General features: G+C 44.0%; 1 protein-coding gene across 1 annotated transcript in view; it reads left to right on the forward strand.

Moving 5' to 3' along the window:
• The window catches only part of LOC122173455 (disintegrin and metalloproteinase domain-containing protein 21-like), a 50,600-nt gene that overhangs the window by 1,829 nt on the left and 25,675 nt on the right, over window positions 1-23,096 (forward strand). The window contains exons 2-4 of the mRNA XM_065583704.1: window positions 10,359-10,448; window positions 12,323-12,515; window positions 15,008-15,113. Of these exons, the coding sequence (XP_065439776.1) occupies window positions 10,359-10,448; window positions 12,323-12,515; window positions 15,008-15,113 (389 nt within the window). The remainder of the gene's footprint in view (window positions 1-10,358; window positions 10,449-12,322; window positions 12,516-15,007; window positions 15,114-23,096) is intronic.

Here is a 23,096-nt window from a genome sequence, read left to right on the forward strand (position 1 = left end):
TCCTTCCTGGCTCACGAGTGGTCGATAAGCCCGGACGTGATTCATTCCGTTTTCCGGAGGTGGGGATTTCCCCACATAGACCTTTTCGCCTCTCGCGAGAATCGGAAGTGCTAGATGTTCTGCTCTCTCCAGGGACGTTCCCCAGGCTCCCAGTCAGATGCATTCCTAATGCCGTGGAAAGACCACCTCCTCTATGCCTTCCCTCCGTTTCCGTTGGTCCACAAGGTCCTTCTGAAGTTACGCAGAGACAAGGCCCGCTTAATCTTGATCACTCCAGCGTGGCCCAGACAACACTGGTACACCACAGTCCTCGATCTGTTGGTGACCAAACCAATCACTCTACCATTGTGGCCGGACCTGATCACCCAGGAACACGGCAGATTACGTCATTCAGACCTGCAGTCCCTCCACCTCACGGCTTGGATGCTGCATGGCTGACTCAATCTGAGCTGCGTTGCTCCACTTCGGTATAACAAGTGCTCTTGGGTAGCAGAAAGCCCTCCACTAGGTCCACATACCTGGCCAAATGGAAGCGCTTCTCCTGCTGGTGTGCCCTAAACAACACTGTCCCGATGGAGGTGCCAGAACCTACCATCCTAGACTATCTCTGGTCCTTGAAACAACAGGGCCTAGCTGTCCAATCTATCAGAGTCCACCTAGCAGCGATTTCAGCATTTCACCCTGGCTAGAATGGGCGCTCGGTTTTCTCCAGTCCCATGGTCCGCAGGTTCCTCAAGGGTTTAGAACGTCTACCCACAAGTCCGTCAGCCGACCCCGACGTGGGATCTAAATCTAGTTCTATCTAGACTCATGGGTGCCCCCTTTGAGCCAATGGCCACCTGCTCACTTCTGTACTTGTCCTGGAAAACAGTTTTCCTCATCGCTATCACATCGGCGAGGAGAGTTTCAGAACTTAGGGCCCTTACATCGGACCCACCGTATAAGGTGTTCCATAAGGGCAAGGTGCAGTTGCGACCACACCCCGCTTTCTTCCCTAAGGTGGTGTCTGCCTTCCATGTCAACCAAGACATCTTCCTCCCATTCTTCTTTCCGAAGCCACACGCTTCGCGACGAGAGCAACAGCTACATTTCCTAGATGTTCGTAGGGCTCTCGCCTTTTACATCGAACGAACAAAGCCTTTTAGGAAGATGTCCCAGCTGTTCGTAGCAGTGGCAGACCGGATGAAAGGCCTCACTGTCTCATCGCAGCGAATCTCGTCTCGTATTACGTCATGCATCCGTGCATGTTACAACTTGGCTGGTGTCCCAGTTCCACGACTCACTGCCCATTCTACTCGGGCTCAAGCTTCGTCCTCCGCCTTTCTGGCTCATGTGCCCATACAGGAGATCTGCAGGGCAGCGACTTGGTCATCCGTGCACACTTTCGCCTCCCACTATGCCATAGTGCAGCAGTCCAGGGATGATGCGGCATTCGGTTCAGCGGTTCTTCACTCCGCGACATCTAACTGCGACCCCACCGCCTAGGTAAGGCTTGGGAGTCACCTAATTGGAATCGATATGAGCAAGCACTCGAAGAAGAAAAGACAGTTACTTACCTTTGTAACTGTTGTTCTTCGAGATGTGTTGCTCATATCCATTCCAAACCCGCCCTCCTTCCCCACTGTCAGAGTAGCCAGCAAGAAGGAACTGAGGGGGCGCTGGGTCGGCAGGGGAATATATCCGGCACCATAAGGGCGCCACTCCAGGGGGCGCCTCAGCCGACCCACCGAGTGTTGCTAGGGTAAAAATCTTCCGACGATATGGAATGGATATGAGCAACACATCTCGAAGAACAACAGTTACAAAGGTAAGTAACCGTCTTTTCTCTTCTCTCCATTCTTACAGCCTATCATCAATGCAGATGGTAAGGTCCACAAGGGCACCTAGGCCCATAGGTATATCTACATGGGCCAATTCATCTTTGATTTCTTCCTGCAAGCCCCACTGCAATTTGTACAGTTGTGCTGTTTCATTCCACTCTATATCCACTGTGAGGCAGGGGAAATGTGCCACTGAGGAGGCTACTGTGCCCTGCCCCTGCTGGAGTGTCCTCAAAGTGGCCTCACTGGTTCAAACTCAGTGCAAGTGATCAAAGGTGGTTGATACTGACTGGAGAATGGCATCCCAGTTTGAAAGTACTGGTCTATGGCCTTTGAGCATAGGGGAGGCCCAGTTTAACACATCTCCAGTCAGCAGACTGATTAAAAAGAATGGGCTTGGATTGGTCATAGGCATTGATTTGGGGATGTATCAGAAACAGAAGACAGTACTGGTTCATGAAGCCCGGGAACTGCGAGCAGTTCAAGACAAGGTGCTGCAGGCTGTGTTCACGGCATGGTATTTGGGCACTGAGCTGCCTCAATTGCTCCTGCAGCCACTGCTTTTTTCCCAACCATTTGTGCAACTTGGGCCTGCAGTGCTGATTATCCACCTGGAGGCAGAGGCCTGTTCAGGTCAGTCTGATGCTTCCAGTGGCTGTGGTGGTGCTGCTGGGTCCACCCTTCTCATACCACGCTTAGTCCCATAGGGTTATTGTGGCCTGTTCAATCTCTCATGGCCAGGTCGTGGGCAGCCAGACCTATTGGTCAGAGCCAGAATCCACACTCACAAGACAGGAGTTGAAAGTCATCGGGGTCAGGATCCTGGAAGGTCAGAAGCAGGAGACAAACTTGAGATCCGAACCATGAGTCAGGTCATGTCAGGATACCTTGGCCTTAGAGGTAGGAGGCAAACTGAAGATCAGAACCATGAATCAGATGCCAGGAAATCTAGCTATGGGAGCAGAAGCAGGAAGTTCAAGTTGCAAAGTCCAGAACAGGCAGGGGCCCAGTTGTTCTGAAACCTTCCTCTTTTTGCTGCTGGCTTCAGTAAGGCCAGTCAGCTGCTTTGGGACTCCACCAATAGGACCTCAGGGGCAGATCCTCAAACTGGGGCTGGGCTTCATGGGTTCTAGGTAAGCAGTTGGCAGCAGGCTGTCAGGTGGAGGGTGGAGTTTGGCTTCACCCTGTGCTCTCAGGTTTAAGACCCATGAGTCATGAAATACAGCTAAATCTTTAGGTGTTTGTTTTTCAAAAAATCAAAAGATCATCATCTGTCCATTGTTTAGGTATCAGAGATGATACCCACCTTCTTCTTCAGCTTCATACATGTGCCAAAGAAGGAATTATTAAATGGCAAAAAAATGCATTCATGTATTAGCTCCTGCCCTTCCAGAGTATTGAGTTCAGCAAAACTCAAATTTCTGAAAACCAGGAAATACAGAGTTAAAATAATATCCCACCGAAGCATAACTGTTTTCCCCAGGAGCTGGCAATAGCCACTGAGAATCATCTGCATTCACTCCTGCGGCATTCACTGTGTTAGGTGGAGCTGTATTGAATGGTGGAGGAATAAATTGGAACAGCTTGGAAGAGCTGTGATTGTGATATATGGAGATTTCATTGTAAAGTGGGTTATGAGATCAGTCTGTGGATTTAAATATTGATAGGGGAAAATATAGGTTTGGGAGGTATCCAGTATGCAGGTGTGAAGAGGCTGTAAAACAGTATGAATTGGTTGTTAAATTTTACAAGGACAGTATTGGTTGGGGAGAGCAGAATCAGTATTTGAATGTAGGGGAAGTGTAGGTACCACCTCTCCATTACAGTGAAAATGTAGAATGGGAGTATGTGTTATGGGCATATTGGGGTATCACTCAAAGGTGTCAGAGTTGAGGTTGGAATTTTACCTTAACTCAGAATTACCTGGTTTTCAGAAGTCTGAATTCTGCCATTTTTGGAAGGGCACAGGCTATCAACTGGTAACCTTAAATCTGCATTAAAAACATTTTTTGGCATTTAATTTAATAGTTTTTAAAACTGAAGGAAAATATTTATTAGTGGAAGTTAGTGGACTCTTAGATAGCTGTAGTACTTACCGAGGTTTGCAGTTATTATGCTACTGTGGCAAGCCTAGGTACAGTAGAACCTCAAAGATACGAACACCAGAGTTACGGACTGACTGGTCAATCGGACCCCATGTGAAACTAGAAGTAATCAATCCGGCAGCAGCAGAGACACACTCAAAAAAGGCAATTACTATACTGTGCCTGTATTGCATCTAAAAGTTAGGCACATCTGGGCTGCCTGTTCCACTCTCACCCCCACACGTGGGGCAGCCACTTACAGCAAGGCGCTGGGGCTGTCAGCTTAAGGCAGCCGCAGCCAGCAGACCAAGGGCAATGCTGCGATCTGTGCCACTTTCACAACCTGGCCTGGAGTGTCAGCTGCTGGATCTGGAGCCTGAACTGTGCTTTATTCAGAATTACAAACATTTCACGTGTCCTGAGGTGTCCGTTAACTCTCAGGTTCTACTGTAGTAACAATAATAATAATTAATAATAAACCCTAGCTTTTCTATAGTGCTTTTTCTTTAGTAGGTCTCAATTTGACATAATTATCCCTATTTTACAGATAGGAAACTGAGACATGGAGAGATGATAGAAGACTGGCACGTCACCCCTTCATCCCTTATCCCCACCATTCTCTGCAACATCTAGCCCCTTGCCAATACTTAGCTCCCCTTCTTCTTCCCATCCCATAAACCATTAGCGGGCACTGTAGAAGCCATTACCATAGAAGAAGTTGTTCCTTGCTGTCTCCTGCCCTATACTGCTGTGTACACATACTGTAGGCAGCAGCTTACTCGAGGGTCACACATTACTTGAGGTGCATGCTGAGTTGGGTCCTTTCTGCCTCCTACCCACCTCCAGCTGAGACTCCTGCCCTGGCTTCAGCCAGGCTTCTCCAGCTATGTCCCAGGTTGACCTATTCTACCCTTCCTCCAAACTGGGCCTCTCCCTGACAGTTGTGGATAGTGGAGAGCAGAAGCAGGACCCATTACAATAATGGTCCCTGTATAGATCAATGGGACAAGAGTACAAGATCTGTTGGACTTTCTACCAGGACTAAGGCAGCTTCAATGGCTTTTTCCAAACACTTTCCTCTTGTGGAAATTTGTAGAGCAGCAACCTGGATTTCAATGCATACTTTCACTAAGAACTACTTATTAGACTTAGAGTCTATAGGAATCTGCATCCCACCCTCTTGTGTTAGAGTTACTGCTTGTTAGTCTATCCCATCAGTGGGGGTATGCAGAGGCCCCACAAAGAAATAATAATGAAGTTAACGTACATGTAACTGGAGTTCTTTGAGATTGACCCTGCCTATGGACACCCCCCACCCCTCTATCCCCACTTCTTTGGAATCCTACTTACCAGGGGACCTGAATGGACGTGGGGGGGGGGGGACTGAGGTGGCCGGGGAGATGTCAGCAAACCACAGTAAAGTGCCTGAAACCCACTATGGCTTATTGCTAAAAGCAGCCAAGTCAGCAGGCTGTAAATTGGCCATTCAACAGTCTCAGCTTGACCACGGAAGGAGGGGAGGGAATTTGGGGTGCCACAGAAAGGGCAGCTTGACCCCACGTCCTTCCTGATAAGAACTGTGTTGAAGTTGCTGATATGTGCATTTTAGAAAACAGGATGTGCCCCAGGAATGTCTATTGGGGCCTCAAGGCTGCAAACTCTGAAAAAACCCACACCTGGTTAATCAATACTCAGAAGAAAACCTCTTGTTGGACCATTGAAACTGTTTGTAACAAGTTTTCTTTAAGGGACATGTCATTGTATAAAATAAGGGGGGAAAGTATGAGGTAGGGGGACTCTTCAGGACGGGACTCTCCCTCTGGATGAATCTTGTGTTCCCCACCGGCAGATGGGCTGTTGCTGTGCCACTCGAGCGCCACACTCAGCTTCGGTAATTATTTAGGGTTGGGGTTGTTTTACTAACCTGTTGCAGACGTGTGTAAGTGCTGGAAGCTAAGTAAAGTTTAGCTTTAAATGAAAGCACTCTTGTGTTGTCTGTTTGTGCCAGCCATCTATCGGTTGGATGACCGTGTCTCCCCTGATTTATTTCCTGACACCACTTCGCACAGAGTAAAAGTTACCAAGAGCTTTGGTCTGAAAGAACCCCAGGTAACAAGTGCATAGTCAATTTGTCTTCATTCTGTGTTGTGTATTAGAGAAGTTAGTATAATTTTAAATCAGATCTCCAAATCTCATCTGGGTGAATGGCCTGATGGTAATACACCTTTCTACTTCAAGAGTGTTGTTTGGGTTGCAAAGTCAAGCATTTAGAAATTAGGAAAATGCCACATTTAAGATTCCCATTACACCTTTTTGCATTTAGTTCTCAATTGTTTGAATTTGTCTAGCTTCAATTTCCAGTCATTGCATGTTGATATACCAACAGATTAAAGTGCTCTCTAGTATTAGATATTTTCTCCCTGTCCAGGCGGTACATATGCACAGAGTTCAGTAACTGCTCCAGAGCAGTCTATTTCAACATGATAAGAAAACCAGGAAAAACTTGCCTTCTTAACATACCAGAAAAGAAAATATTTGGAACACAGATGTGCGGTAATGGTGTAATAGAAGATGAGGAGGAATGTGACTGTGGTATGGATGAGGTTAGTAATTAAAGTCTTTAGTTTTAGGTATATTTTACAGAAGCATTAGTAAGTTGGTTTTATCCAACTTCAAAACTACTCCATGAGACATATGGTTTTATGATGGAAGTGCTATTCATGGTTCCATAGTTAAGACTGGATTGAGTTTTGCACAAAAAGCAGGGATTCGACTATTTTGTTATTACATATGAAGAACTCATCTTATGCACATCAAAATTACAGCTTTGAGTACAAAGCAAATTACTCTTTGAGTACACAATTAACTTTATGAGGATGTTTAAAAAAGAAAGTGAACGCCCGCCAGGAATTGTGTATGCCCCAAACTGGCCATCATGTATAATGAGGCATCACTTTGTGTACATTTCTTATGTGAATTCTACTGTATGTATTACTTGCCTAAAACAGGATTGAGCCCTTTTTATACAAAGCTAGCCCCCATCCTTGATGGCCACAGAGGGTCCTTTTGCAAGAAGCCTGTGTGCTTCCACTGGTGAAGGGAGGGTGCAACAGATGTGGGGGGTTGTGGAAAGGGTGTGCAAAGCACAAGCCATCTGCAACATTTATTTCAGTCATTGGGTTGGAGCTTCTGTGGAACAAAGAACTGGAAGTCATTGAGTCCAGTCCCCTGCTATCACAGGAATCCCCGTCTCATTATCCAATCAAGCTCCATCTTAAAAGTAGTTAGTTTGCCCCCTACTACTCCTATTGGAAAGCTGTTCCAGAATCTCACTCCTCTTTTGGTTACTTCTAATTTCCAGCCTGACGTTATTCATGGCCAGTTCACTAGGTAGGATGGCTTCCTGCCTTTTTATGCATCTTCAGAGTGCATGCCATATCGGCTTGGTCCTAGTGTTTAAAATTGGATTTCCCCCACTTGTGTTAATGTCAACGCTCAAGGCTTTTACAGAGTAGTCACGTCAGGAGAAAGAGTGATGTTTTAGCCACGCACAAAGAGGCAACTGATTGTTTCTTCTTCTGCTTCTTCCTCTCTACCCCACTAATGGCACCAAACCTGGACTCCAGCAGGATTGGTCAGAAGTACTGGACCCTTACTTCTGCTGCAAACAGAACTGTTATCCTGAACATAGAGCACTGGCCCCCCCAATGAAAGTCAATCCTGAACTGAGAAGGTCCCTTATATCATGAATGAAAATCTTAATCCAAGAGTCTCCATCAGCGAATGTGAGCAGCCAGTACAGTTACATTGTCAGAGTGGAGTGGTTCCCAGAGGATCAGTTGACAAGAGAAAGGCCTGTAGATCTTGCTTCTGGCCTCAGCCAAAAGGGATCCACTCTGCACTTGTGAATCTTGAATCTTGTTCCCCTGCCTGCTGATCTGGTGTCTCTGAACCCAACTATACTGCTCTGAACTTCAGCAAACCGTGGTACTTCAGGAATGCCCCTTGCTATGCTTGTCCACCCAGAGATCCTCCTGTTTCCAACTGAGATGTTTTTCACACACTCGCATTACAGTCCATGGCCAGCTCCTTGTAACTACGCTGGACACAATAGCAAAGAGGTTGAATCCTGGCTTTAAGTGCAAAGTTGAACTCAGCCAACATTATGAAGTCATTACCAGCACCTCCATAGTAGGCTTGTTGTACTAATTTAGATGGCATACATGAGCCCAAAGAGTCAAAGTTGTTAACATAACCCAGTCATTGTTCAACATTAACCAGTGTAAAACAAGATTTGGTATACAGACACCACAACCTGCTTAGTATTAAGGCAAGCACCCCAAATCCATTGAACCCTATTATTAACCATGGAGAAGAAAAGGGAAAAACAGTTCAAGCATTTGAAATGTAAAGTATTAAATAAGGATTTTATTTTGACAATATCCCTTTTTCCTTTTCCTTAGCTGGACAGAGTTTTTACTAGGAAAAAAACCCTATTTAACAGTGTTTTAGATGGTGTCAAACATAATAATATCTATTCTTGTTGGGGAGAAGAGAGGAAGGTCAATGGAGATGGATTAGAACTGTTGTTTTTTCATTTTTCTTGAAGTCCGATCCTGGCAAAACAAGACAAATACACAACAGGGGAGAGAAAGGAACACCAAAGATAGAAAATGCAGTTTCTGTGTCTGATGCCGACTCTAATTTGCAACCTTATTGTCGCAGAAACACAGGCACAACACAGGGTCTTATCAGTCACTCTTTGACATGACAAACTTGTACCACCATTGGGATGTTTAGGACATTGTTTTTAGCTGCCTTTCTGGTCACAGGCTTACAGCCATGTTGCAAAATATACAGTCTTATCCAGCTCAAGCAGGCATTTATTAAACAGAAGGAAAAAGGAGCGTGTTAGGAAAGAGAAGAAATAAGGTGAGGAAGTAAGAGGAAGATTGGGGGTGGGTGTGGAGAAAAAGAGATGAAGTGTCACATCCCAGCTGGGGTTCTGGAGTTAGCATGTGGAGGTGGGAGTGCTCTTCTGGGTTCCTTTCTCTGGCCTGATTTGGTCAGTGATATCAGTATAACCCACTTTGTTTAAATTAATTAATTCTGTCTCCATCTTATATGCAATTGTTTAAGAAAAGATGTAAAGGTCATTGTGACAATATATAAACTTTCAGTTACTTTGAGGACCTGCTTCTTCTCTGGTAAACAGCTGACACATATCCTTTCTATCTGGTATTGTTGCTGCCACCATCCCATATTCACTCCTTGTTTCCTTTAGACTCAGAGTTAAAAGGATTTGGTCTTTTCTCCCCAGGATCTGGAAGCCCAAGAGATACGCTCTTGCTTGTAATAATTATTATATAGCATCACTTCAAGAAGTGGCAGTCAGGTGCCTAAATAACTAAAGGCTTGTCTACACTTGAAATGCCAGGGTGGCACAGCTGCAGTGCTGCTAACTCAATCAATCACCACCCAGCATCTGCAGCTAATTTACATGCCACAATTCTATTGGGTAGAATGGCTCTGGTTCGAGGGGAGACTGGAAACATGCAGCTTATGTGGCTAAACTCACTGATCTTTAAAGATTGCATAGCTGCATACTAGCTCAAACATCAGTGCTTAAAAGGCTCCCCACCTTAAAAGGTTGTCTTGGCACTACTCCCATTTTGGCAACACAGACAGGAGAACTGAGGCAGGAGTACAGGGGATGCCCTTGAAGCATGGCGACATTGGGACTCATGGACTATGCTATCCCCACACCTAATATCACATAGTACCAGTCTCACCAACACAACCCTGCAAGCCAGTGAGTCAATTAGAAAATGAGTGACAGATTCATAAAGTACATTATGGCTTCTTTGTGTTACTCTAGTATATTGGTGCATCTGCCTTTAAAAGTTTACATTAAAATGAAATTATTAAATTTTGTTTGCAAATATCTTAAAATCATTAGAAATATTACATATAGCTATGGTACTTATGTAACTGTAATGTCAGCACCTCACAATCTTTTAAATTTTTTAAATGTATTTATCCTCACAACACCCGTGTGAGATCGTACTTCCCTATTGCTCCCATTTTACAGATAGGGAACTGACGAATAAAAAACTAAGTGACTTGCCTAAGCTCACAGCAGAGCAGACAATTGAACCCAGTACCCATAGTCCCAAGTGGCTGCCCTAACCACTGGACCATCCTTCCTCTCTTGTAGGCAGCATTCTATTTGGATTCCTTGAGTAGAAGAAATAGCAAATAATAGAAGTAATAATAATACCTTTTAAAAAATTATACGTAATTAGGACTAGGTAAGAAACAGAAGTTTGTCTCTCAAATTCATTAAGCTTTGTTACTGTTTGAAATCAAACAATAAATGGTAAGAGTGCTGTTATGCCAGGAGAGTCCCACAACAGATTTTTAAGGTGAGGTGCCATTCATTTTCTACTTGAAGGTGTGCCTACGGAGTGGTTGTTGCCTATCCAATTGTACAATAAAACAAGGTGCTGCTTGTGTTTCTGGACTTTGCTGCAAAAACTGTCAGGTAGGTTTTGTATTTTATGGTAAACTGAATGTTTCATTACTTGTTTTAAAAGTTAGTAGCCAGTGGCAATACTATTCATTTTCACAATTTCCTGCTCAAGTGCTGCATCTGCTAACCCCATGTAGATGGGTTGGGATTAAAGTTGAGCAATTTGTTTTTAGCAAATAGTTTATTTGCTGAAAAAGGAAATTTTAGTCAATCCAAAACCATTCGCTAATTCATGTAGAGTTCTCTGAATGACTTTGACCAAATCAAATGTTTTTGGATAACAATCCATTATCATTATGCATGTCTGAATAGTCATTGGGCCAGGGAAAGTGTGAAAATGATTTTATAACCTGGCAGTTAGGGCCCTCAGCTAGGATGGCAGCTAAAGCTGTCAATGACAGACTGGTGAGAGGTTGAAAGGACCTGCCCATCAACATCCTCTCCAGAATGTTCTGCCTCCGTTGGCAGTGCATGGCTCCAAGCCCTATTGGAATGTCTACTCAGCTTTTGGGAGCGAGCCTCCCAGCCTAGGTCAACAGACTTGTGCTAGTAGTGTGCTGTGTAGACAGTGCTTTGATGTTGTGGCTTGGGAGCTCACACTCCAAACCTGGGGCAGAAGGAATGGGTCTGAGAGCACAAGCTCCAGCCTGAGTCAAAATGTCAAAGCACCAGCTACACAGCTAAAAAAGTGCACTATCACGAGCCCTCCTAGCACAAGTCTGTGGACCTTGGCTAAGAGGCTCCTTCCCAAATGCTGTGTAGACATACCGTATTTGAGTTCAAAACATCCCCCAATTGATATTTTCCCCAATATTATCTTCCTACCTGGACTTCTAATTTTTGTCTATTGTCCTTCTCTTCCTTCATCGTCATTCTTGGCTTCCTGCCATAGCATGGAGTGCCTATATGTCCAGAGTCATGTGAGCCTGGCCACTGTCAAGATGGCTCACATGAAGGAAGAGAACCTATTCCAGCTCCCAGTGCAAGATATCCTTATTTAAACAGAAATAAGTTCCTCTTCTGCACCCTCTCGAGCTCTCAGAGATTCCTCAGATCATCTGTAGGAGACCATGGTGACAGCCATTTTCAAACAAGGACTTTCATGCTTTCTCCCATGCTGCCCCTCATGATTGTGAGGAACTCTCCATAAACATTGATTAAAACTAAGCAATTACCTTCCAAAACCCACCTCAAACTCTCCTTTTCCTTAATGCCTACCAAAAATTGACAATAGTTAGTCAAATTGTTTCCTTGTATGCTCCCCTATCTATCTGAATCCATCATTTGTCTCTTGTCTTATACTTGGGCTCTGGCTCTTTGGGGTTGGGACTGTCTTCTTGTTCCATATTTATATAGTGCCGAGCACAGTGAGATCTAGGTCCTTGGCTACGGCTCCGAGATGCTACAGTAATACTTCTACTAAGTATTCATTCTGTAGAGGATATTGATAGGTGGGTCCCGTCCCCCGCTCCTCAATGACAGAACACTGTGGGTGAAGAGACCCCAGCTATAGTCTCAGCAGACTACACATGAAAGAAAAAAAAAGAGTAGATAGGCAAAAACTATATTTTCCATTGTTCATTGTTATTGATTAAAAATATGAAGAATTTATCATTTGGGAGTGGGAAAGAATCATAAATATTTTAAATATTGGAATTAGAGTGCACTCCTTAATTAACAGCACTAGGAGTATTTATGTTGCATCTTCCTCTTACCTGATCTGTGTTAAAATAAATGTTAAAGCAACTGCAGGTGGCTTTTTTTCTTACCTGTTAGATGTTTGGGGACTCCTAGAACAAACATATTTTAAGAAGGCAAATGGCGGCTTGTGGAATAGGCCTCCAGAGAGAAATCCCCTCCAGATCCTTGTATTCTTATTTTAACAGTTGCATAGACAAGGGAAAATATGCAGAGAAAGTATTGGTGAGTGTGACCTTCCTGAGTACTGCAATGGGACTTCAAGCTGGTGCCCAGAGGATGTATTTAAGCAGGATGGAACTCCATGCGGTGACAAAGACTGTTGTTTCCAAGGGAAATGCCATAACCACGAGAGACAGTGCAAAGCTGTATTTGGCAAAGGCAAGACCTGCATTATTATTTACAAAAACGCACAGCAGCATGAATTAACTCTTAGGAAATTGGCCAGTTCTTATATGATTGTTGTCTGGAGGCTAGGTAACAGACTTTTTTGGGCAGGAGGCTCTGCCACAAAGGAGGGAGAGTTTGTGTGGCTGCTGGGAGTGGCTGCAGTATTGTTTGATCCTGCCTCACCTCTGCTGGGAAGTTGACCTTCTCCCTGAGCTTGCCCTGTCTGATCAGTGGATTTTGCATATCATACCTATATATTAGGATGGTTATTCTATAACACCAATCACTGCAATATCTAAACAGTCTCACTGTACACTTCTTCCTCTGCTGCTGGATCCTACATGCTTCCTCAGCCCAGGAAGCAATTGAAGAGGTTTGAAGTGGCTCCTCGCACACAAAGCAGCTGACTTTTGGGAACAGCTGGTTTGGAAAATTGTAGTAGATACTTTCTTAAGTGGTATGGGAGTCTTCTTTGGCTACAGAAGGTGCTACGTGAGAGCTAATGAGATGGGAAACGTTTTAAAGAGGAAAGAGTGCTGAGACACCCAGGAAGAATGTAATCATTCTCAGTATCTACTTTGGTGTGACAGGGTAGACTAGATTCAGAGGCCACCTGCTGGAGGCCTTGTGGCCCTGCCTCTTCCCTCCCCAGAAAAAAGCAGAGAAGAAGTCCTCCCGGCAGCCAATCAGAGGGGCTGCTGGAGCGACCAATCAGGGGCCAAAAGGACCATATAAAAGGAAGCAGCAGCAGAGGCAGAGTAACCAGTTCTACTTCATTTCTGTGTTGTGGTCAGGGAGGCAGGAAAGGAACACACTCTTTCTTATGCTGTCTTGTGAGGAGGCTCCTGGTTACAGGGAATTAGCTGTAAGCTCTTGCTAGATCCAGCATTTCCTTAGGAAATATCACTAAACTCAAGATATTCTACTTTAGCATTCTTCTTCTCAGGATCAGACTAAAGGCAAAACCAGAACTGTCAGTGAGGGTAGGACTTGATCCCCTTACCTATAGCGGCCTAAAAGTTCAGTTCTGCTTTCAGGCAAGCTAGTCTCCAGAACTCTTCCTTCTCTTTTTGTAAATCCCATGAGTGCCCAGAGACACCAAACTAAAGCCATTAAGCTGTTCAGATTGCTAAATTTGAAAGTGAAGTTTCACCCGCCTTCACAGCCACAGAGTATTAAAAGGTCCTCTATATGCGCCCGATCCTCTGTTGGGGTCTTGTGAAGTTTGGACCCTGGTTAGTCAGGAGCCTCGCCTCAGACCTGCTCGCCAAGGGGGACCCTACCAGGAGGATGAAAGCTCCGGGTGATCTTTCCCAAGAAAGGGAAATGCAGTGTGAAGGGCTAATGGGGGTTGAAGTCTCTTGCTTAGCTGATCCATCACATCTGCTAGAAGAGTGTGTGAATTACAGGTCCTCATGGCTGACCCACCATTCACTGTTTTTCATAAGGATAGAGGAGAGCTACATCCCCATCCCTAATTTGGTGACTGAATTTTACATCTATCTGTCAATTAACTCACTAGTATTTTTTCTAAGGCCACACCTGTGCAGGAGAAAACATGCTTCTTACTTTAGGTGCCCAAAGGTCTTTATCTTATTATTTCGATAGGGCTAAATAATTCAGATTGTGCCATAATCTATTCATTTCTATCCTGATAACAAAAAGAAAAAAGGGCTTTAGTCTCCTACACTCTCAATATTGGCTAGTCTATGCTTTCATGAGACTTATACTTTAGCATCAGACTCTATTCTGGAGAGAATTTGGACATACTCCACTAGGAAGCTTCAATGGAATGCCTTAGACAATGGTATGCCTTAGACGTATTCCTTTTATACAGATCTCTAGTGCTGCAATGTCGAGCTCTTCGCAAACATTTCACAAATCCCTATTCTTTGGATTCAGCATCCAGATTGGATGCACAATTTGGCAGGGCAATACTTCAATCTCCCTTTAATTATAGGATTCACCTTTATCTAAAGGGAGTACTGCTTGTCACACTGTCCCATGGGTAGGAATATGCAGAGGACATTTGAAGAAGAAATAGAGGTTAGTAAACCTGTAACCAGAATTCTTGAAGAAGTATTCTGCATATTTGCACTCGGAACCCACCCTCCTCCTTCCTTGGAGTCCTAAGTACAACCTGGGACTTGGAGGAGGCAGTGCAAGTCATGGAGGTGGGTGAAGCACCATGTCCCCTTTTATAGCCTTGCCCTCAAAAAATTCAGGAACAGTGAGGACCGGGGTAGGAGAGGATGTGAGAGTTCCAACAGGCACTGCTACCTAAAGGTTCCACCATCACATCTGCACCAGGGGTACCTCCCATAAGTGTGAATATGCAGAGTCCATTCCAAAGAACTATGGTTACAGGTGAATAACTTCAGTTTCCCCTTAGCCCCTTGAAATGATTGGAGGAATTAGTACAATGCACTCTGTGCTTTATTTCTGTCTTGTAATTTACCTTGTGCTTTTCCCCCACTTTGCAGCAGCACATCTGGCCCCACTGAGTTGTTTCAAAGCAGTGAATACTGAAGGTGACCGGTGTGGCAACTGCGGTGGGGATGGACTTACTTACAATAAATGTGAAGAGAAGTAAGTTATATATATACATATTGATGTTTCTGAACCATTGGAAAATGTACTAATAAACCACTGTAAATAAAACCCTCTTATTTTAAGTAGTAGTATAGGAAAATAAATCATACACAAGTGAGAAGAGATGCAGAGCAGCCTTTCACCAGCAGTACAGTTTAAGCCTTTCATTTTCAGCTCCACTGTGTTTTGATAAGGCTTGATTTTTTTAAAGGGAGTTCTACATATTCTTCTGTGCAGCCTAGGCTGTGGAAAACATTCTCCCAACTCTTGTGGTTTCATTCAGCTTCAGGAAGCTGGTACACAGTTGAAAAGATTAGCTGGTGGTCTACTCAGCTCTGCTGTTTTGTGTTGAACGACTTGTTGGCGACTAGATTACTTGCTTATAGATGTTGAATCGTAGATGTTGCTTGTTGCTGGACCTTGATGGTCAGCCAGGAGGGTGGAGGAAGCACAGGATTCTTTGTCAAACATGGTAACATTGCAAAACCAGAGTCCTTCAGTCAAGGGCTACAGCAGCAACTAGGGCAGCCGCCATGGCAGGCAAGCAACTCATAGTTTGTAGCCAACAAGCCAGCAGCAAGGCTTTTTCTTTTCCTTCAGTTTTTGAAGATGGTGGCTGGGTGGTTCCTCCCCCTTGGAATTCCTCCTTGGGACTCCCTTGGCAAATCAGAATGGGACCCTCTCCTTCTGGGGTATGCCAAGAACTTCCCCATTCTGGTACTTTCAGACTCAGAAAGTCCACTGATCAAGAAACTTATCCAGTTAGTAGGTCCAAAGGTATTTTGAGAAATTTGAAGTCAGGGATTAGTCCACAGACATTATCTCAAACATCCTAAAAAATCCCAAGTCAAATTAATAAAATGATGCAAGCAAGCAAAAAAGTTGAAATTGAAGTAATAGGAAAACACCACTGTAACGATGCTGCTTTTGGTGAGACACTTCTGAGAGTATTAATTCTGGAAAAATTGCTTAGAGCAGGGCAGTTACAGCCATAGGCTAGGGTTTCTCCACTTTCAAGGCACACCAAACCAGACAGACAGAGAGGACTTTGGTTTTACCCCACTGGCTAACCATAAGTCATACAAGCAATTCCCTTAGACATTCCAGTTTCCCAGTATCACCTCCAGTACCACTCATTATGGGGACAAATGGTTATGAAAACCAATACCCCGGTAAAAGAAAAAAGGTTCTCCTGATCCCAAAGGACCAAGCCCCATACCCAGATCAATATACAAATTAGATTTTACCCACAAATAAAGCTGTTGCCAATCCTTTAAAATCTAAAATCTAAAGGTTTACTCATAAAAGGAAAAAGATATAGATGAGAGCTAAAATTGGTTAAATGGAATCAATTAAATACAGTAATGGCAAAGTTCTTGGTTCAGGCTTGTAGCAGTGGTGTAATAAACTGCAGGTTCAAATTCAGTCTCTGGAGTACATCCACAGCTGGGATGGGTCATTCAGTCCTTTGTTCAGAGCTTCAGTTTATAGCAAGATTCCTCCAGAAGTTAGAAGCAGGATTGAAGACAAGATGGAGGGGTTTCTAGGGCCTTTTATATTTTCTGCCCATGGAAGGACACCCATTTGTTCTTCTGTGGAAAATCACAGCAGCAAGATGGAGTCTGGAATCACATGGGCAGGTCACATGTCTATGCATGACTCAGTTTGCAGGCAGACACCATTGTTTACATGTTCATTTGAATGTTTCCAGGAAAGCTCAGATGTGGATTGGCGTCTCCCAAAGTCCACTGTCAGTTAAGTTTCAGAGTAGCAGCCGTGTTAGTCTGTATCCGCAAAAAGAAGAACAGGAGGACTTGTGGCACCTTAGAGACTAACAAATTTATTAGAGCATAAGCTTTCGTGGACTACAGCCCACTTCTTCGGATGTGTTCGTTCTCGGGGACTGAGAGGGACCAGACATCAATCCAGGTTCTCCACATCTTTCTAAGCAAGTCTCTCCTATTTCAAACTTGTAAGTAAATAGCCAGGCAAGGCGTGTTAGTTTTCCTTTGTTTTCTCAACTTGTAAATGTACCTTTTACTAGAGTGTTTCTCTTTGTTTGCTGTACTTTGAACCTGAGACTAGAGGGGAGTCCTCTGAGCTCTTTAAGTTTGATTACCCTGTAAGGTTGATTTCCATACTGATTTTACAGAGATGATTTTTACCTTTTTCTTTAATTAAAAACCTTCTTTTTAAGAACCTGATTGATTTTTTCCTTGTTTTAGATCCAAAGGGGTTTTGGATCTTGATTCACCAGAAGTTGGTGGGAGGAAGGAGGGGAATGGTTAATTTCCCCTTGTTTTAAATCCAAGGGGTTGGATTTGTTTTCACCAGGGATTTGGTGAAGGTTTTTCAAGGTTTCCCAGGGAGGGAATCCATTGAAAATGGTGGCAGCCGAACCAGAGCTAAGCTGGTAATTAAGCTTAGAAGTTTTTATGCAGGCCCCTACATTTGTACCCTAAAGTTCAAAGTGGGGATCTCAGTTCCGAAGAAGTGGGCTGTAGTCCACGAAAGCTTATGCTCTAATAAATTTGTTAGTCTCTAAGGTGCCACAAGTCCTCCTGTTCTTCTTTTTGTCAGTTAAGTGTTTCTTGATTGGGCACTTACTGAGAATAGTTCTTTCTCAAGAAGCTGACCAAATGCTTCACTGAGGCTATTTAGAATCAAACACATTGAAATACAAGTACATAGCCAATATTCATAACTTCAACTACAAAAATGGTACATACATATGTTACACTAATAAAATAATACCAACACGATCTTATAAGAGGGATGAGGCAAAAATGCCAGGTTTATTGTAAATATAGAGAAAGAGCGAGAAATCAGGATATGCAATTCAATATTATTTCACTACCATTCCTTATTCATTCACACACTCATTCATACAAGTTCTGCAGAGTTGTTATAATTACCAGCCTAGAGGTTGCTCATGGCAGAGCACTGGCCAGGTAGCTGCACATGAGGGTGGAGCCAAGTCCTTGTCAGATGTGCATCCGATGCTCCTGGAGGGTGATTGCAGAACCAGACTCAAAAGTTTTCAGTCTTATAGAGTCTGTTCTTATAGGATTTTGTCCTTATACAAGTCTGTGGGAATTGCTTCATCCTGCTGATGTTTGTTTGAGGTGGTTATCAATTAGCAGGTGGCATATCCCTGATGGCTGAATGTCTGAGTGTTATCTTGTTCTTCCGGAGTCTTCAGTCCTCCATCCGGGGGGGCGGGGGAGAGGGGGTAACGCTTGGGTGGATTCCGGCCTGCCCTCCGGGGGTCATCCAGTTATCTCTAGTCTGCGCATTCTTCAGCCAATTGAGACTGAAGTTGTAATTCTTAGGCTGGCACTTCCCTGACCATTCATTCTTTATCTAAATCAAGTTATCCTTTATCTAAATCAAGCATCCATTCACATACATCCTCTATTTTAACATACATTTATCACTTATTACTTTACTATTTCTTAACTTCTAGCAACTCTCAGGATGTTGCAAATCTACTTAAACTTTAACATACATAACAGACAAGTTAAAAGATACCTAGAGTCTGTGTTCTGTTTAGAAGAACAATTACAGTTGTTTCTGAGAACAGACTTTTTGTCTCAGGATGTGTTAACACAATTAGCAGTTTGACCTTGCATGTTTCTCACAGAGAAGGAGAGACACAGAAATGGAAAAGCAAGAGGCCTAAGCTGTGGGGAATTCAACTGAATTCAATCTTACCCCTTGTCTCTCTTGGCCTCAGACTTGTTATACACATACACTTTATGGTTTTAATACAGAAATTCCCTGATATGGTCCGACACATATAGATAGCATAATTATAACCAGCAAATCAGAACCTCTTCTATAGACACCTCACAAGACAACCTTTGTACAATATTTGCTGCAGATATATAACAGTGGTTGCAACAATGATCTATGCGGTCACAGTTTGTCAGTAACTTCACAGCCACTTATACATACATTCAGGTATGCATATAGAGCACAGTTCCTTATTCTACAGAGCGATGCTTACAACTTCCCCATTATGTGTTGGTACTCAGTGTCTCAACTTTGAGCAGCATTTTGAAACACAAAATCTGACTGAAAAGTTAGATTTTAATTCACTGAGGCTACGTCCTCACTATGGGGGGGGTGTCGATTTAAGATACGCAAATTCAGCTACGCGAATGGTGTAGCTGAATTCTACATATCGGAGCCGACTTACCCCACTGTGAGGACAGTGGCAAATCGACTTCCGCGGCTCCCCCGTCGATGGCGCTTACTCCTACCTCCGCTGGTGGAGTAGAAGCGTCGATTCGGGGATCGATTGTCGCGTCCCGACGAGACGCGATAATTCAGTCCCCGAGAGATCGATTTCTACCCGCTGATTCAGGCGGGTAGTGTAGATCTGCCCTCAGTAACAGATCTTTTCTTCCTAAAACATAATTTTGGGGGTTCAATTTTTATAACGTGCTCTATCTGCCTCACGCGTCTCATCCTCTGTTAATGGAGGCTGGATAGCTGATCCTGCCAAGTTTCCCAATAAATGTTAATAATTAGATTGTCTTCATTCATTTTGGTGACTGCGTCTCTTTAATTTGTTGCTTTCTATAGGATTAGTTTAGTTCAGTCAGGATGCTCCCCAGTGAAGTGTCCCTTTTACCTTTTCTCACTCATTTAGAGCAGCACTAGGTAGAGATATGCCCCCCAAGCTGCAGTGTGTCTTGTCTGCTTATTTTTTACCTGGCAAGTAATATATGACCTATTTCACCTGCAGACTGAGTGGAATGTCCCTGCCACATAGTCACTCTCTGACTTCCGTTTCTTCTAAACTGCCAGGAAGTTAGTGTTATGGTTACAGGACTAACAGCTCCTTTTATCTGTGGGATGGAAAGGTGGTTGTGTGCCAATTAATTTTATTCCTAAAATTACTAAAACTTATTTAGAGACGAGGTGGGTGAGGAACATATATTTTATTGGACCAACTTCTGTTTGTCAAAGAAACAATCTTTCAAAAAGAAAAGCTCTGTGTAGCTCAAAACTTATCTCTTTCACCAACAGAAATTGGTCCAATAAAAGATATTATGTCACCCACCTTATCTCTCACATATTCAGGGACCAATATGGCTACAACAACACTGCCAACAAAATAAAATTATTTAATCTAGAACAGGGGTGGGCAAACTATGGCCCATGGGCCACATACGGCCTCCCAGCCATTTTAATCTGCCCCTCGAGCTCCCGCTGGGGAGCAGGGTCTGGGACTTGCCCCACTCCAGCGCTCCAGCTGAGGAGCAGGATCAGGGGCCACTCCATGTGGCTCCTGGAATCAGCACTATGGCCCCCCTCCAGTGCTCCAGCCGGGGAGCAGGGTCGGAGGCCGCTCCATCTGGCTCACGAAAGCAAAAGCATGGCCCCCTCTGACTCCTATACATGCTGCCACCGCCCCAAGCACCACCCCTGCAGCTCCCATTGGCCAGGAACCGCAGCGAATGGAAGCTGCACGGGCGGTGCCTGTGGATGGGGCAGCATGCAAAGCCTGTGGCCGTGCCTCTGCATAGGAGACAGAGAAGGGACATGCCGCTGCTTCCAGGAGCTGCTTGAGGTAAACGCCGCCCGGAGCCTGCACTCCCGAGCCTCTCCCTGCACCCCAAACCCTGCCCCAGCCCTGATCCCCCTCCCACCCTCCAAACCCCTCAATCACAGCCTGGAACACCCTCCTGCACCCCATCCCCAGCACCACCCCAGAGCCTGCACCCTCAGCCAGAGCACTCAACCCACCCCGCACTCCATCCCCCGCCCCAGCTCGGCGCCCCCTCCCGCACCCTGAACTTGTAATTTCTGGCCCCACCCCAGAGCCCGCACCCCCAACCAGAGACCTCACCCCCTCCCATACCCCAACCCCAATTTTGTGAGCATTCATGGCCCGCCATACAATTTCTATTCCCAGATATGGCCCTCGGGCAAAAACGTTTGCCCACCCCTAGTCTAGAGAAACAAGGAATGGTAGTCCAGGTTTTACTAATTGTTTCTCTTACTGCCAACTCAGAGATGTGATGTTCACTACTTTAGTCATAGGGATTCTTTTACATACTGTAGAACACACCATGATTTAAAATCAAACAAAATAATTAAAATTGTTAACTGTGGGTATTTTATTAAAGACCAGATAAACCAAACAAATGATAGAACACAGGTGAAAACCAATGTGTTATGTGTTTGGATTTAATAAGTCAACGTCAAATAACTCCTCTGGAGCTTTATTTGAGTAAGACAATGAAGCACTACTCAATGCAGCACTATACAGAATACAGAAAAGGAAACATATGTACCAAATCTGAGACTGGAGAAGTGAGGCAGCCTACTTGATTCCACGTCTGACTAACTCCCTAAATCTCATCTCTTATATACTGTTCAGAACAAAGAAAACTCCTCTCTCAAGTTTTATCTTTACATTGAATCAATAAGGCAATTGTAGTTGTAATTAATTTATCACTGCTAGCACTGTGACTACAGTTACCTCTTAATGCTTATACATGATTCCATACACTGCTGTTTTGCTGAAATATTGATTATAGAACACACCTTACATGTTCCTTTCTATTTCGTCAGTTACTAATTTTATTAATTACAGAACATTTATGAGCATCCATTTGCAATTAAACCATTTTATCCATTGCTGCACACATCTATAATAACAGGTATCTCTTTATATACTGTGTTTACAGAAAAGAGAAAAAGAAAAGGAACTATTGACCATGGAATTTAGTTTACATAACTGATAAGCTATAGACATTTATTCAACCATATACTATTTTATCAGATACAAAAAAGTTCTGTCACCAAGTCATTATGACAGAAATCTATTAGAGTAATTCCTGATGAGTTAAAAGCATACTTCAATCGATTATCTTCTCAATTAAAGAAAACACTTGCCCCCATAAATTACAAGTAGCTCCTTTCTGGACATTTCTGTAAGTTTCAGAAGATTTGAGAACAAAGGAGACAATCCATTATTTAATAACAGGCTAAGGTCCAGCTAAAATTCACATTATTGATAACACCAATATTAGGATCAGCTAAAGTTCAAACCAAGCAATGGTGGGTAAATAGCATAATGGCTAAAAGGGGTCAGGATGGAGACTCTTGCCTATATGCTCGGGGTCTTACTGATCGCCATATTTGGGGTCGGGAAGGAATTTTCCTCCAGGGCAGATTGGCTGAGCCTCTGGAGGTTTTTCGCCTTCCTCCGCAGCATGGGGCAGGGATCTCTAGCAGGAGGGTCTCTGCCGATTGAAGTCACTAATAACAGGATTGGGGACTTCAGCAGCAGAGTCCAGGGAAGGGGTAGGGACGGTTTTATGGCCTGCAACATGCAGGGGGTCAGACCAGATGATCATAATGGTCCCTTCTGACCTTAAAGTCTATGAGTCTATGAGAGTAAAGAGCTGATAATAAAGTACAGGACTACTAATACAACGACATTCATTTGTCAAAACAAAAATCCTCTTTGACATTAGAGTTTAGCAAGAAACTTTGGCTAACATAGAAAAGATTCTGGGATGTTTGGTCAAGAAATAAGGAGAATTTGACATAGTTAATATTAACCTTATTCTTCTTAACAAATGTTTATTTCTATTTCAATCTCTTCTGTATGTCTCTTTGTGGAGAACTTCTAAAAAAAGTTACATTCTTGAAAATCATAGGACTAGAAGGGACCTAAAGAGGTCATCTAGTCCAGTCCCCTGCAATCATGGCAGGACCAAGTATTATCAAGACGAGGGGTCAGCAACCTATGGCCCACGTGCCAAAGGCGGCACAAGAGCTGATTTTTAGTGGCACTCTGCTGCCAGCCGGAGTCCAGGCTGTCCACCCCGCTCAGCCAGGGCCTGCCCGGATGAATGGAACCCTTGGCCTGGCAGCGGGCTGAGTGGGACCAGCAGCCAGGACCCCGGCTGGCAGGAGCTGGCAGACAGAACCCCAGACCAGCAGCAGGCTGAGCCG

Source organism: Chrysemys picta, chromosome 1 (genome assembly GCF_011386835.1).
Source record: "Chrysemys picta bellii isolate R12L10 chromosome 1, ASM1138683v2, whole genome shotgun sequence".
NCBI classification, from domain to species: domain Eukaryota; kingdom Metazoa; phylum Chordata; order Testudines; family Emydidae; genus Chrysemys; species Chrysemys picta.